At 42.5% G+C, this 16,738-nt stretch overlaps 3 protein-coding genes and 1 pseudogene across 3 annotated transcripts; 3 read left to right on the top strand and 1 right to left on the bottom strand.

The window, feature by feature from the left end:
- The first annotated feature begins 48 nt into the window (after positions 1–48).
- Positions 49–3,192, top strand: LOC133914586 (kinesin-like protein KIN-13B; annotated as a pseudogene).
- Positions 3,193–4,119: 927 nt separating this feature from the next.
- LOC133915662 (adenylosuccinate synthetase 2, chloroplastic) lies at positions 4,120–7,730 on the top strand. Its single transcript, XM_062358898.1, has 4 exons — positions 4,120–4,508; positions 6,147–6,839; positions 6,914–7,225; positions 7,371–7,730. The coding sequence occupies exons 1-4, from the start codon at positions 4,203–4,205 to the stop codon at positions 7,539–7,541; spliced, it is 1,482 nt and encodes a 493-aa protein (XP_062214882.1). The 5' UTR covers positions 4,120–4,202; the 3' UTR covers positions 7,542–7,730.
- Positions 7,731–8,343: 613 nt separating this feature from the next.
- Positions 8,344–11,049, bottom strand: LOC133915660 (N-terminal acetyltransferase B complex catalytic subunit NAA20). The gene is made up of 6 exons (XM_062358897.1): positions 10,852–11,049; positions 10,660–10,750; positions 9,953–10,085; positions 9,062–9,131; positions 8,789–8,849; positions 8,344–8,689 (listed from the first exon to the last, which is right to left on the bottom strand). The coding sequence occupies exons 1-6, from the start codon at positions 10,927–10,929 to the stop codon at positions 8,598–8,600; spliced, it is 525 nt and encodes a 174-aa protein (XP_062214881.1). The 5' UTR covers positions 10,930–11,049; the 3' UTR covers positions 8,344–8,597.
- A 2,020-nt stretch (positions 11,050–13,069) lies between these two features.
- LOC133915659 (F-box protein At1g55000-like) lies at positions 13,070–16,059 on the top strand. The gene is made up of 2 exons (XM_062358896.1): positions 13,070–13,605; positions 15,463–16,059. Exons 1-2 carry the CDS (start codon positions 13,240–13,242, stop codon positions 15,835–15,837), a joined length of 741 nt encoding a protein of 246 aa, XP_062214880.1. The 5' UTR covers positions 13,070–13,239; the 3' UTR covers positions 15,838–16,059.
- Positions 16,060–16,738: the final 679 nt, after the last annotated feature.

Raw genomic sequence — 16,738 nt, 5'->3', positions numbered from 1 at the left:
CTCCTCTTCCACCACCACCAACCCCGACGACCCTCACAGCTCGCCTAGATGACGACGGCGGCCACAACGTCCGTGACGGCAGCGGCCCCCTTCACTCTCCTGGCGGGCGCGGACCTGGGCCTCCGCAGTTGCGACTGCCTCCCCACCGCTGTGCGGTTCCAGCGCTGGGCGCTCACCACCACCGCGCTCCTCAGGGATGTCGAGCTCCGTCCCAAGGAGCAGGGCCAGCCCGAGACGATCGACTACCGCGTGTTCCGCCATCCATTCGCCCCCAATCCTTCATCCCTAGCGGCCGGGCACAGGAGGGAGTTCAGAGCCCAGGGGCTACAGTGGAATGTCGGAACAAGCGCGGCCTATGGGCACAACAGGTACGGGCCGATGGCTCATAGAGATCTGCATGGAGGTGCGAGTTCTCTGGCTGAGCTCATCACGGGTGTTTTTGTGAGCGCACCGCGGCGGGGTGTGGTGCAGGGATGGAGAGATCTTCGTGTCGGTGGAGCCGGCGACGCCGAGGCAGCTGCGGGGAGGGGACGTCACGGTGGTGACGGTGATGGCGAGGGACTTGCCGGGGCAGAGGCAGCAGCTTAGCCCCAGGCTGCTCGACCTCCACGCATTCAACACCGAGCTAATCCCCGATGTGAGACTAATCAGCTTTATCTTTTATTTTTTTAGTTGCTATTTCTGTTTTGGTGTTCTCGTGTGGCTGGGGTTTAATCATATTGTTTGAGAAAGTTGTCGATGTGGTGGATCTGACATTCTGAATGTGAATGGAGGGTCATGGGATCGTGGAACTATCGCTTTTATTTAGTTTTTGAATTGATCAGCGATTTGGAAAGCGAATACAGTGTTCTGGTCTTCTTTTAGGCGTACTATTTTTCATGTGCAGATGCTAGAATGTTAAACAAATATTTTTTTTGGTAGAATCGTGATTGGATGTTGAGATGCGGCACCACATCAGTATGTTGATTGTAGCTGTTGAATTGTTAAAAGTTAATTTGGTTCATTAGTTCAGACGATGCTATGCATTTTTTTTTTTTGGTGAGGAGATGATGCTATGTATTTAGTCATGTAACGATTTGATTTTAATCCTAACCTCTGCCCTGGCAATGTGGTATTGCAAAAAAGGATATCTACTCATTTCCACATTGACAGTTCTATAATAACTTGAGCTAAAGTTCATATTTTATCTATACAGTTTCAAGTACTAGGGATGTATGATGGTGCCCAAAAGTTTGGCTATGGAGGAGGTTTTGATGATTCAGATCTGAGCTTCGCGGCAAATAACCAGATGAGCAAGTCCACCGTTTTCGCTGAAAGTAAACTACCTGAAGACCTTCCCTGAGAAAGTGAAGGCAGCGCCTGTTGCTAAAATCAAAGTGGTGGTATGTTCCTTTATTTTTGCTCCACAATTGGTGATAAATATTCCTTATTGGCTTAGCGGAAACTACCGTAACCTTTCCAGTCTAATAGTTTCCATTGGATATGTCAAATGCAGGTGCGCAAAAGACCACTTAACAAAAAAGAAATATCAAAGAAAGAAGAAGATATCATAGACATTGAATAAAGATCAAACTCTCTGACTGTCCATGAGACTAAACTTAAGGTTTGTTTGTTTCTTCTATTTATAGTATTTATGGCCAATGTTCCTGAGAATACTAAGCTTCTGACAGTTTTCACTCAATGCTCAATATCTAGCACATCATTCCGCAGGTCGAACTTACTGAATATGTTGAAAAGCATGAGCTTGTATCTGATACTGTGTTAGACGAAGATGTTCCAAATGATGAGGTAGGTATAAATTGCATACCCTTTTCATTAATGTTTTTTAAGTATTGTAAATTCATTCTCAGTCACCTGTCTTCATCCAATTTATAGGTTTATCGTGAAACAATAGAACCTGTGGTTCTTGCAATTTTTAATCGAACAAAGGCAGCTTGTTTTGTTTATGGACAAACTGGTATACATCCGATCTTCTCTAGATACATTGTATATCTGCAGCATACTTGATATCATTTCAACTAATATTCTCACTCAGGTAGTGGAAAGACGTACACCATGCGGCCCCTTCCTCTTAAGGCCTCCCAAGATATCCTGAGATTAATGCATCATACATACTGCAACCAAGGATTTCAGTTATTTGTTAGCTTCTTTGAGATATATGGTGGTAAATTATTTGACCATCTCAATGATAAGAGGTGAGTTACCCTAAAATATGTGATTTTCAGGATTAGTGTATATCAGTGAGGCTGCTATTTCTCACATTCTGAATGTGCATTGCTTCATGCAGTAAACATTGCATGAGAGAGGATGGAAAACAAAAGGTTTGCATTGTTGGTTTACTAGAGTATAGAGTGTCTGATGTTGAAACTATCAAGAAGTTGATTGAAAAAGGCAGTGCCACCAGAAGTACTGGTACAACTGGTGCAAATGAAGAGTCCTCAAGGTCTCATACCATTCTTCAGCTTGTTATTAAAAGACGTGTTGATGGCAATGACTCCAAACCACCTAGACTGGTCGGCAAGTTGTCATTTATTGACCTTGCTGGCAGCGAGAGTGGTGCTGATACAACCGACAAAAATAAGCAAACAAGGTCACTTTCGCAATTTTCGTTCTCTGAATGGAACTCTCCAACTGAACTGCTTTTACCTTTGAAAATATCCAAGTCCTTTAACCAGATACTTGTGAATTTAGTAGAGACCATCCTGTTTTCATTTTTCCCAATTTGGTCTTGAAATTACACGGTCCAGAGTTCTTTAACCTCGTGCTTGTGAATAGTTATTTTTTTGAAATATTTGTTTCAGGCAGTACTGTTTTCTATGTTAGCATAATATTTTTGATCACATAATTCGTATAGATTTATTGCATCCAAAGGTGGTAAAAGGAATCAGTGGTCAATTTTGATTCATCTGACAGCACATTGCTTTGTTTCAAAAACAAATTTTGGTACTCACAGTGATAGTGTTCAACCTTTAATCATAAACCATTGTTTAGAAGGTAATGACATTTAATATAAAGATTCTGTAGTTTTCCTCGAACTAGAATTTTAGTGTGGAGATTGTTGTTTCAACACTTCTCTTGATCCCAAAACTTAATTCTCATGTGTTACAGGAGCTAAAATATCACCTTGATTGATCAATACACGTAGCGTCATCATCGCTATGACTTTCCTTCTTCATCACAAAGCCGTCAAGGTAACAATTCCCTAAATATGTACCTCTATCTTAGTCTGTTAACCAACATTCACAAAACATCATATATAATAGTAGTTGCTCCTCTAGAGATAGAGTATTATGTTTAAACATTCAGTTATGGATATGGCTTGGTCAGTCCTCTACTTTTGCATAACAGTGTTCGTATCGGCACCTAAATTTGTCAAGCTCTATATCAGATACACGGTTCAGAAGTTCTACGAATTTTTGCCTCCCGTTGCAACGCACGGGCAAAATACTAGTTACTATATAGAATTTATGAGGACAAAACAATCCTTTTAAATTTCTCCTGTCATGGACGGTTTCAGCCGGTACTTAGATATCAAGGCTTTTATCAACAGTTATGTATTTCGCTTGTCACCGTGGAGACCATGAGTGACGACATGTTAAAGTTGGGGATGCACATGCATCTCCTCCCATCTAAAATTACCATAAAAACCATTAGATGAACAATATCATTTTTAAATTTTATGTGTTTAGCATGGGCGAGTGCGGTCGCTCGCTGGTGGAGTCGCCGATCCACCCGGCGTCCGAAGCTTCGGCCTGGCCCGATGCGATCGTGCGGAGGCGGGCACCATATCAAACTATTTAAATATTTACAAAACAGTTCCTCCATTGGAGGTTAGGGCTCTAACACAAGCTCCTTATGACGGGACATTTATTCTCTCTTTAAGCGTCTCTATAGTAATCTTTGCATTATACATACCCTAACCTCAGCCGAGATATCAGGATTCGTGAAGATTTTGTTCATACGTATACCATTACCATTTCAAAATTTGCCACAAACTAAATTGGCGTCTCATGATTTGCCAGCCTAACCCATGTAGTATCAGTGATACACAGTAGTACAAGAGGATCCACCTGTCAGCGAGATACTTCAGCCATCGCGCTTCGCCTAGTCTCGTCCATTTCCACTCCAGCACCCAGTACATCAGGCCCACCAACCAGCCACCGTCTACCCCTTACCCGTTTTCCCTCCACCCGCGCCGCGCCATGTCGCTCGTCCCTCTGTCGCTGGACCCCGCACCCTTCCCCCTCCTCCCAGCCGCCGCCGCCGCCGGCCGCGTCCCGAGGCCTCGCTCGCCAGCCTTGAGACCCTCGCCGCCGCGCCTATGCCGGACGCTGAGGGCCGCGTCCGTTGCACCAGCGGCCGCGGAGGAGCCGTCCGCGGCCGCGCGGGGGAGGCTGGAGTCGCTGAGCCAGGTGGCCGGGGTGCTGGGCACGCAGTGGGGAGACGAGGGCAAGGGAAAGCTCGTCGACATCCTCGCGCAGCGCTTCGACGTCGTCGCCCGGTGCCAGGTCTCTCTCCCGTGATGCTCGTTGCTTTGCTACCATCGTTAATCCGGATGGTGTTCGATGAATTGCTACCGGAGATAAGATAGTACCATGTGGTTCACGTAGGCGCAGATGAGCGAGTTGGTCAACCTCTGAGATAATGTGGTTCGAGGCCAGTGCGATAGGAGTTTTTCGTTTCAACTCTCTCCTCCTCTCCTCTTGATCCTTTGTGTTCTTTCAATTCTCTGTATTGAGAAGTGAAGTCGTCGCGATGGAAACGGTGTTGTGATCTTGCGGTGGAGGTGAGGTGACTCGAGATTAGTTGTTGAAGGATTTTAGTTAAGGCAACCTCCACGACATCCACGAAAGCTTTCAACGTTCTGCTCAGCGAAAGCCCCTCTCCTCTTTGGTAGTTAGTAGTTACTACTGTCATGTAAGTATTTAGTAAACCATCCAAAGCTTCAAGATTGTTTGAGCATGAGTTTTTATCTTGTGCTTTTTATAGGATGAAGTCATAGTGTCATACAGACACACATCAAGCATGGGTTTTTATCATCGGTCCCCAGTTCTCTTCAATTGTGTGAAGATCTTATCATCTCATCCCATCTTATCATTTTAAGTGATAGCTGTAATGTTTTCTGTTCTGTTCTAGAAAAATATCTTAAGTTCCACTGCACCTGAGCTTCATTCAGCTCCACCATACTTGAACTTTCTTTATTCTAACAAAGTTCAGTAACTCATCATAATTATTGGTTTCAATCAACCACTTCACTGCAAAAAGTTTGGTAGCACTAGGCCACTAGCTATCGGTCGTATGGATGATAATTGTGATTTACAAGTGGGAAACATTTTGGAAACCATCAACCATGCAGTATTACTATGTTGATAAGATTGAAATAGAACATCGACTGGAAGCTGCTGCAGGCTTTTTCTAGTAAAAGTCAATTTGAATTCCTTATTACTAATGCTAACATTCAATATCTTTCGGAGGTCATTTGGTAATGTTTGTCTAGATCAATATGAATTCCTGAGAAGGATTGCATTGTACTGCACTGTCGTTAACTTTTCTTTTTTTCGAAATGAGTTGTTAACTTTTCTAAATGCTGTGTTCGTGTTCTCAATCATGTTGTCTCTAAAGCAAAATGAGCATGAACTCGAAAGCGCCACATTTCCTGATTATAGCCCTCCTGTTTTCTTGTTCTTCAACAAGCAGAGGAAAAGTTATGGATAGTGACTTATTTTGTACTCAACAGAGTAACTTCCTTTTAAGATGTTCATCTTTTGATGGCAAATCCTACTAACAAAAAATGGAATCAATCATACAACTTCTGTTTGCTAATGAAAATAGTGATATCCTCTACCAGTTCTCTTGTAAAAGCTGCCACTATTAATAGCACCAGCTACGATTGACTCTGTTACGATGATGGCATTTTCAACACGTGCGACTCCTTGTGGTTTAACATATGGTTCCCTTTTGAATAACCTTGGTTGTGTAGAGTTCACTTCACTTAATATTCCTTATATTCCTTATATTCTGCAGGGTTATTTGAAGTTCAGTTAACTTAAGCTGTTTCTTCTTCTAAAATGTTTCTTCTGTGCAATAATTTTAATGGTGCCCATTTTACCCTTTTAACTTGTAGGATGTTTTATGTTTCTTCTTAGGGTGGAGCTAATGCTGGACATACCATATACAATTCTGAGGGGAAGAAGTTTTCACTGCATCTTGTTCCGTCAGGCATCCTTAATGAGAACACACAATGTGTGATTGGTAATGGAGCAGTAGTTCATCTTCCTGGATTCTTTAAAGAAATTGATGGACTGGAATCTAATGGAATTTCTTGCGAAAGAAGAATTTTGGTATCAGACCGCGCTCATCTTTTGTTTGACCTTCATCAAGTTGTTGATGGACTTAGAGAGGCAGAACTTGGGAATTCCCTTATAGGAACAACAAGGAGGGGAATTGGACCTTGCTATTCGAACAAAGTTATCAGGAATGGACTTAGAGTTAGTGATCTGCGACATATGGACACCTTTGGTGCAAAACTCAACACCTTATTGAGAGACGCAGCTCTGCGCTTTAAAGATTTTGAATACAGCAACAAGATCTTAAAGGAGGAGGTTGAGAAGTATCAAAGGTTTGCTGAACGACTGGAACCTTTTATTGCTGACACTGTGCATTTCATGAATGAGTCAATCTTGCAGAATAAGAAAATATTGGTTGAAGGTGGTCAAGCTACCATGTTAGACATCGACTTTGGTACCTACCCGTTTGTTACTTCCTCAAGTCCCTCAGCTGGTGGAATTTGTACTGGGCTTGGTATTGCTCCAAGAAGCCTCGGTGATCTCATTGGAGTGGTAGGCTCAATTATTTGAACTGCTTAACATTTCTCATTTTCCTTCCCTCATAAACCTAACGGTTTTATGTGCAGGTAAAAGCTTACACGACCAGGGTTGGATCTGGTCCATTCCCAACAGAACTATTGGGTAAGACTGGTGACTTGCTCCGTGCTACTGGAATGGAATTTGGGACTACAACAGGTCGGCCCAGGCGTTGTGGTTGGCTTGATATAGTTGCACTGAAATACTGTTGCCAAATCAATGGTTTCTCATCTTTGAATCTCACGAAGCTCGATGTCTTGACTGGACTCAAGGAAGTTAAGCTGGGTATCTCATACTGTACCGAAGACGGCAATACAATTGAATCATTCCCAGCAGACCTTGATCTTTTGGATCAAATAAAGGTATGGAGAAGAAAACAGTTTGTTCCCTTTTATCAAATTGCATTTCATTGGTATAACTTTATATACAAACAGATCAAAGCGTTATAGCACTTAGTGTGGTTCTTGTTTCACTTGATGACAACTCTTGTGGTCTCCGCTTGTCTAGGTCAAATATGAGGTCCTTCGTGGGTGGGAGGATGACATTTCTTCAATACGAGACTACAATGATCTCCCAGAAACGGCTCGTCTTTACGTGGAGAGGATAGAAGAGTTGGTTGGCATTCCAATCCACTACATCGGTGTCGGACCTGGACGTGATGCTCTTATATACAAATAACTTGTCATCTCTTTAGATATCCCTGATTTGGTTCAATAATGCAATTGTTTTGGTTACTAATAAAGACGGAGAGTATAGGAATTCCACATCCTCTGCCAAATGAGTTCAAATGAGGCTCAGGAAGCATATCTCCACAATTTGAGTTTTGTTAACTCGACACCTAATTGAAGCATCTCTATTTACAAACTAGGACTATTGTCTGACCTAATTTTGAGAGGATGCCGGCTGACATTCAGAAGGCCTGGGCAATCAGAAATGTCCTTCAACTCTGTATGAATGGCTCCGAAATTTCAATTTTTTTTATGAAGACTATCCTAATAGGCCTGATTTTCTACACAAACCCTGCAACCGAACAACGCAAACCTTCCACTGGGCAGCGTGCCTTCAGTGCCTCAGTTCTCATATCTGAAAACCTGTGGCTGAGTTTATATTCATCGCCAGCATCTCGACTATTGCGTATAAGATTTTTCAGATGGTAACGCTCGCCCTAATATGATTGCTATCACAATGTGTTTGACAAGACCAAAGAGAGACCATCAGTTTATCACGTGTCACTCGTTGCTCACATTCTCATGCAGGATCTCAGATCTCCATAGGTGAAATGTTGTCGATTACGTTTGTAAGTTATATTCCAGCTTTCGTGCTACAGCGCTGCATAGTTATAAAACTTGCAAAATAGCAGCTAGTAATACGGTCTAGTTATGCACTTTAAGGTACTACAACTACACGACAGAGCTTCATAGGATACGAATAATTTCGGTTCGTAGACTTAAAAAAGGGATGCCATTCCACCCACAAGATATAGTTCTCGGCTCTCACTATTCTCAAACACAGCAAAACCATGGAGTCTTAACAGGAGAGTGAAAACGAACAATACAACCCTTCTCTACTCGACGATGCTAGAAAACCAAAGCTTGTTAAACCCCACACCAAAGCTTGTTAAAAGAACAATACAACCACAGCAGTAACTAGAAATATAGCATCAATCATATTCAACCCCACACCGAAGCTTGTTAAAAGAACAATACAACCACAGCAGTAACTAGAAATATAGCATCAATCATATTCAAGCTCATCAGGTGTAATTGGTCTCTTGAGTGGTATTATGGACTTCTTTTCCACGTCTTGTGATAATGCTTTTCTCATATCTGAATCCAAAGAACATATACTGATGTGAGCAACAGCATCAGAGCAAGCAATAAATTTGAATATGCACGGCTTGCGCATCTGGCACAGCAAGTGCTTACCAAGGCCATCTTCTTCCCCTGAGTAGTACCGAAGCACTCTCCGATAAACCACATAACCAAGCTATGGAAACAAGGAGCATAATTAGGTAAGACACAACATAGTTCCATCTCGAATCAAACTTTGGTACTGCTGTTGGAAAAAAATAAAAGAACATATATTTGGGAGTAACAGAAATTGCTACTTTGAGTGCAAGACAATTCACCAGTCATTATCATTCAGTATTGACATACAACAAAGTAGGGCAATTGTCAGAAGGATTGTAAAGAGTGTACCTTTTCATACATCCTTATTGCAGGCATATTAGATGCTCTTACAAAAAGATCCACAAAGTAAGCCTTATCCCTGTATAGGAAAATTTCGTTATACTAGTACTCTATGAAGTAATGCTAGTGAAATAACATCTATGAGTAAGGGCAATACAAGTAACTGACATGATAACAGTAACCATAAGCCACATTTCATATTCAATGTCTGGTTATCAGCCTATCAGGGTCACAAGTAAACCAGACTAGGAAATTAAGAGGGATGATATGCTACAATTCAACCATCCACATGTATGATCTAAAAGTGGATGCCTAGCAGGAGTATTTGTACCTGGCCACACCCTTTGAAAATGCCACTAATGAAAAACTGGAAAGAGTGCCACTGAGAACAAAATGGGAGGATACTGTCCTCTTACCACTCTACAAGCTCTACATAGAGGTGTTTCTGATCATACTCTTGTTTCTAACTACAAATCTAAATTCTGGTCAGCCATCAGGCACAACACACACGCATGCATGAGAAAGGGAAAATACATCTTGACTTGAGCTAAGCTGATTACACAGGGATGTGTTCCTTGATCTAGCTAGCAAAAGCTGGAATCTAGAACTAAAAGCCTCAACCACCAATGATTTTTGACAGAAGCAAACGTGGAGGCTGAGGAAGGATCTCAATGGATGGGATTTCATTCAGCATTGCTAGAGAATTAAGATGGAAAAAGAAAAGGCTGGTGGGCATGATAGGTTACACGAACAATTAGCACCCACTATGACTCAACAGTTCAGATTATAAAAACCACGCCACTGAAGATTCGATAATAATACAAGACCTCCCCAATACAAGGAAGATAAAAAAGATTGCAGAGACTGAATCACAAGGATAAATATAATTAGGCTACTTACATCTTATCGCTGATTTCCTCCAGCAAGTTCATAAGCTTCTTGGCTAACTTCTGCCTCCGAAATTCTGAGGCAACAGACACAGCTGTAACGTGTCCATGCCAAGATTCACCTTGTCCTTCGACTTTACCCATGACTGCAACAGATATCCAACTTACTAAACATGACAGTAAACAAAGGGAAGGTGAAGAAGAAAGAAATGGAACAAGCAGAACATCGAAAATATTGCATTCCGTGCTTGGAAAGGGGATAACATCGAGATGCTCAATGTTCAAGATTGAAGCCAGCAATTATCTAAGGTAAGAGTGACTCATCCTATTCCTATCTTCACCTGCCATTTCGTACACCCCCATTATGAACCAACATTGCAAATGCCACTATCCTCACAGGTCCATTTTCCATTCCTGAATCAATGCCTACTTGAGAACCAAATCATCCAGTTTACCAAGATTCCACCAGACTATTCGCACATACACATAGGATTACTTGTGTCAAAAAAAGCATAGTACAAGAGGATAATCCAGTGCCTTTAAACAACTCATGTCTCAACTCTCAAATTAAAATCCAGGGTTTGCAGTCTGCAACTCCAGCTAATCTTAATCTGACTAAAAAAAGATGCAGAAACACTAGGAACACACAGCTATCCTCAAAGATTGACAGGCCAAACCAACAAAACACATGAGCAACCAGAAAGGGCATGGGGAACATACTGTATCCCATGACGCGGCCGCCGGGGCTGACGGTGGCGTGGAAGTAGTCGGGCCAGCGAGCCAGGTACGTCATGTAGAACGACATGTTGAACTGCGGCAAGCAAACCGACGGGTTAGAGGAGGGGGAAGGGCACGGTCACGGTCACGGGCGGTCCGTCGAATCAAGGGACAAGAGGAAAGAAGGGAACCCACCGTCTCAGTGAGGTGGTCGAGGTTGACGGAGGCGAAGCGGAGGAGATCGTCGCAGCAGAACCGGCGGATAGTCGTCATACTTCCTTCCCTCCTCGCCTTCCTCTCGGCTCGGTGCTGTGGCGGCGCCGAAGCGGAGTTTCGTCGCCGGGCGGGGCGGGGCGGCGCTCTAACCGGATTTGTGATTGGGGCCGGCCGGGTCTCTATAGGAGAAGGTTCTAGTTGCTGGAAGAGGATCCTGGGCCGTCCGATCGGAGAATAGTGGATCAGATCACAGTGAGGGTAAGCCGGTGAGCGAAGTCTGGGATCTATGCGGAATGAAATACCCGGCCCGGTCCGGACCATTTGGAATTTGGAAGGAAGAAACAAGCCCAGTTGAATGGGACTAGTATTTCGAGTTTTTTTAAAATATTTTTTCGATTAAAAATTTAAATAAATAGATTCCTAGTGGAAACAATTACAAAACAGACGGCAAGGTACGCAAACAGTAAACCTCAATGAACAGTACTTCGAAGTTTAATTTTGTTACTATCTTCTCTATTTAAAATAGTGATGTTCTGTTGCTCCAAAAATCCTAAAACTTTTTGTACGTGTTGCATAATACATGTGCAACCCATTTTAATTGAATTCACCCAAAAATCCTATGTAAAATTTAAACTAAAATTCTCCAAAAAAGACTACTTTTATAACCTCTAGCAATTGTTAGCGCCTCAAATAAATTTCTAAAAATCTGTTATAATTCACTAATATTCTTCTTATGTGATGTGATAATTTCTAAAATTATTTTTAGCTCTAGGTTTATATATGTTTGAATTCAAATTAAGTTAAAAGAAGAATATCACATGAAATTATAAAAATACATATAAATGATGCATCACAAAGGAATCCACTTTTTTACCATATAATCAGGCTAAAAATAATTTTAGAAATTATCACATCACATAAGAAGAATATTAGTAAATTTTAACAGATTTTTAGAAATTTATTTGAGGCGCTAACAATTGCTAAAGGTTATAAAAGTAGCCTTTTTTTTGGAGAATTTTAGTTTAAATTTTACACAGGATTTTTGGATGAATTTAATTAAAATGGGTTGCACATGTATTATGTAATACATACAAAAAGTTTTAGGATTTTTGGAGCAACAGAACATTACTATTTTGAATAGAGAAGATAGTAGCAAAATTAAACTTCGAAGTACTGTTCATTGAGGTTTACTGTTTAGAGGGTGGTAGGAGTTTAGTTTTGCAATTGTTTCTACGAGGAATCTATTTATTTAAATTTTTAATAAAAAAATATAAAAATAAAAAAAGCTCCTAATATTTCTCGTTAAAAGCAATGCGGCCCAAGTCCTCCCGCGGAGGAGGAATCGAGCCCGCGAGGTAACGTAGAGAACGCAGGAATTTTTTATTTTTATTTTCTAATTTAGCGAGAAATAGATGTTTATTTTAAAAAATATAAAAATAGACTATTGTCGTTCATTCCGTGGAAGAAATTTAAATATCACCTGCTGATAAATGATATGGCAGTACACGTGTCTGTACTGAGATTTTTCTTGCCCTTAGAGGACGGGACGGGTGTTTTTATATATAAATTTGTATTTCTCACCAAGAGGTAGTAAATTTTATATAAGATAAGGTGTTTTTTTTTCATAATTTTGTGCAGAAACAGATTCATTGGATAATAAAACCTGACATTTTTATCAATGGATAGATATGAATACAAGACATCTATGTTTAATACGAAGACTACGGTACATGATTTAGCATAGTAAAATACCGGATATAGAATAGAGAACCATAGAGCGAGAATATTTCTCGCTTCTTGCCTTCTAAGAGAGATTTTTCTAAATCCCGTTCTCTCAGCGACATCCATTTGTTGGGCCATCAAAAACACGGCTCCCTCCTCTTGTCCACAGAGAGAGATTTTTATAAATCTCACCATCTCAACAAATAATCTATTTGTTGGTCTGAATGGTGACTATGTAAGCTACGGTGATCTCTCCTCGCTCTTTTATTAGGTGGATCATCCTGTTAAAAGGTGAGAAATAAATATTGTTTTTTGAGAGAGAGATTTTTATAAATCTCACCTACTGAACGGACTATATTTATTTCTCTATGAAATAGCAACATGCACCTATTTTTACAATTTTTCCAAACGGCACCTATTTCTGCCAAATCAGAAAATAAAAAATAAAAAATCCGTGAACGCAGCGGCTCCCGTTCACGCACCACGCAGCGCTCTCCAACACCACATCGCCAAGCCCGCCTCCGTCGCGCCACCGCACGCGCTGACGCCGCTTCCCCCACACCGTCACACGCATCCACGCGGCCCCAACGCCAGCCACAGCACGACTCTCACCCGCCCCCTCCTCCTCCTTCCCTTCCCCACGCCATGGACCCGCGCGGCGTGGACGGCGCCGCTTCCTCCCCCACCGACCCGCCGAACCCCGAGTCCGATCCGGCCGCGGCCGCGATGGACGCGCGCCTCCCGGGCGACCTGCTGCGCGCGGTCCTGCAGCGGTTGCTGCCGGCCGACCTCGCGCGGGCCGCCTGCGTCTGCCGCGCGTGGCACGCGGTCGCGTCCGATCGCGTCATGCTCGAGGCCGTCTTCCGCGCGCCCTGGGGCGTGCGCCGCGTCATCGGGGAGCCGGTGACGCGGGCCTTCTGGCGGGCCGCCTCCCTGGGGCGCTTCGCGCTCTCGCACACCGTCCGGCGCGGAGACACCGTCCCCGGCATCGCCCTCAAGTACTCCGTCCAGGTGCGTGCCTGCGCGTTATCCGTTCGGAACGATGTTGTTGAGGTGCTATAGAACATGTCGAAGCTCGGATAGTTCTCATGTGAATCAGATTTTGGTCGCCCATAAGTACTCCGTGGCAGAACCAATCAATACTGAACTTGATCATATGAATCTGGTTTTGATCGCTCGTAAGTACTCCGTGGCAGCACCAATCCATACTGAACCTGACAGATTTCATAGTGTTATGAAAGTAGAGAATCTGGCGTACTGCAAGATCAATGATGCGAGGTTATGTCTTCCCATCCGAAGATGGAGCCAGTGGAACTTAATAGTCAATTGGTCATCAGTGGTTATTGAACAAGTATTCTTAAAGGAAATGAAGAAAGTGTTAATAATTTGTTGGTGCACAAAGAATGTAATAACATTCGCCAAATTATGAGGAATTAAATACTTAAACTCATGTAGTATGGGATCTGTCGTTTGATGCCTTGTTGAACCCATTGGAGTTCAGCGCTTGTGTAGAGTACATTGTTTATCATGCTGTCCCTAACCTTCTACTAGGCAAATGAAGAGGAGCTCCAATTGGGAATTGATGATATGGCAGTAGTTGTCAGGAGTTTGGTGCGGCTGATAAAACATAGCCAGGATACATTGAGAGGAAGCAAGTAATGAAGTTGGAGCAGGAGAAGTTTCGTGGTGTTGCCCTGTTGGTGATCTGGGACTGGGATCTGTCCTCGTATTTAGCATCGAGTATGGTGAATCTGCCGCTACTTTCTCAACTCTGTCTGCAATTTGTGGGCAAGTGCCAAATTGATACTATCAGTTTTGGTACTTGCTCTGTTGCTCAATTGGTTGAGCTGCGAGGTGGGAGCAGCATCATGGTAAAAGACTATTACGGTGCAAGTTATGTTGTCAAGCCAACAAGTGAGATACATACTAATTGTAGATTTATCGGATAGTTACTTCTGCTGAATTTATCGGATAGTCATTTTTCCAAAAAACCCAATACGCGGATACGTTCATATTAGTTAATATTCATATAGTCATACTAAAAGTCTCAAATTTATGACATATTAATTTAGTAAAGGACATAAATAACTAGCAATAAGCCAATAAGCACAACCTAGGCTTCTTCTTCATCCTCATCCTCATTTGCTTCATCCACCACTATACCAGTCCCCACATCTCTAAAAGACACAACTTGCAACTCAGGTTCATCAGGAGAGAGTCCAATGTGTATCCAAAAGGTATCCGATATGTATCCAATGTGTATCCATAATTATAATATTTATTTTTGGCTGGATACTCGGTGGATACGTATCGACCGTGTATCTGGCACGTATCCATATCGAATACAAGTTTTTTGTGAGTAGTGTTTCATAGATGGCTTGTTCTCATGAGTCTTGAAATAGCTCTTTTCGATTAACCACTGATGCTGTTTGGATCACCATGATCTCACTGCAATTATTACACACTTATGTCCAGTGGCGGCCAGAGGGCAGCCAGGTAGGGGGGCGCCTCCACCTCATTCTCCCTCTCCATTTCTTCTTCCTCTCCTTCATCCATGGCCCCAAAGAATGAAAGGGGCTCGAGGCCCCCCCCCCCCTCTACACCCCGAATCCGCTCCTGCTTGTGCCTTAGATTGTGTCGGTATGGTAGGCAATTTATTTTTGAAAAGAGGGCTTATTGGATGCATTGCAATATTGGAGTGATGGACATTTTATTTAGTGACTAGTACAGGATTATTCGGTGTCTACATATGTTACTTGAATACCACCTTTAATGAAGCTTTTGATGCGATTGAAATTAAAAATCCATGGTTTACTCTAGCTAAATTTGTTGATGTTGACGGTTTCATGCGTGTTGAATTGCATGCAGGTGACTGATGTCAAACGGTTCAATAACATGATGAGTGACCATGGTATCTACTCAAGGGAGAGGCTTCTGATACCAATCAGTAACCCAGAAATTCTGTTGGGTAGCACCTGCTACATTGAGATGGATCATAACGCGAAGAGAGAGGTCGCAGTCTTTTATCCGGAGGGTCGCCCGGGTGGAAAAACTGAATCCTTGGCAATCACGGTTTCTGCGGAGAGACGAAGCAGAAAGATTGTCGAGTCAGTGAGGCGGAGCTTGCATGTTGACGACGGGACTGCTGCATACTACTTGTCCATTACGGAAGGCGATCCGAGGGCTGCCATGGTGGAGTTCTCCGAGGACCTAAGGTGGGAGCAGCAACGAGCAGGCCATTAGATTCAGATCAATGGGATACGTTAAGATCATGGTACTTGATGGAATGATGGGTACCATTTGATGGTTGCTGCCTGCTTGAACTGCTATTGCTGGGTTACCCTCTACAATGTATTGTACACTCTGAACCTTTGTAATATAATATAATGTCAGCTTCCGTGTAATTAACATACATACATGTATAATAATTTCCGAATGGCAGCTGTGATGAAAAACAAATTCTCATGTCATGGGGGTTACGGCTATCGGATGACTGACCGGTGAAAGTTTCACTGGTCATTTGTGAACTTCTTTGAAAATGTACTTATTCTTTAGTAAATTCCACCGGGAGTCATCAAACTTGTATTGATGGAAAAGATGCAAGAATTTTGATGATTAAGATGTGTAACAATTCTAGCCTACAGCCTTCTCAAAGTGAGTTCTGCCAAGTCCTGACATGCAAGCATGCTAATAAGAGTTTATTTTGTTCGTATCTGCTAGGTTTCGAAACGTTGGATGATCAGTTTCTGAGAAACCAACCAACAAATGGTTCACTAGGCACTAGTACTGCAAGCATGCTGCCATTTTTCTCACAAAAAGAAAATGCTGCTATGTTTCAAAAAAAAAAAAAAAAGAGTGAAGAAAATAGCATTCAGATACTAGAGGATAAGACTGGGCACAACTGGGCGCGACCTTGCAGCCAAGCAAGCAAACGTACATACTGGACAAAGGGCGTCTCTCTCTCTCTCTCTAACGCACACAAACGAGATCTATCACTATCAGATTGGATCAATGATTAACTGTGCGTACGTCGTTAATAAAAAAATTAATCCAGCGGCTCCGGTAGCTGCAGAAATGATTAACCGGCTGGGTCATCTTGCCCCCCTGCACAGTTAAGCACCGGACATGTACAACAGTTGAGACG

The sequence above is a fragment of the Phragmites australis genome, chromosome 4 (genome assembly GCF_958298935.1).
Source record: "Phragmites australis chromosome 4, lpPhrAust1.1, whole genome shotgun sequence".
Lineage (NCBI taxonomy): Eukaryota > Viridiplantae > Streptophyta > Magnoliopsida > Poales > Poaceae > Phragmites > Phragmites australis.
Note: the sequence above shows the minus strand (reverse complement) of the source record. Positions and strands in the feature narration are given on the sequence as shown.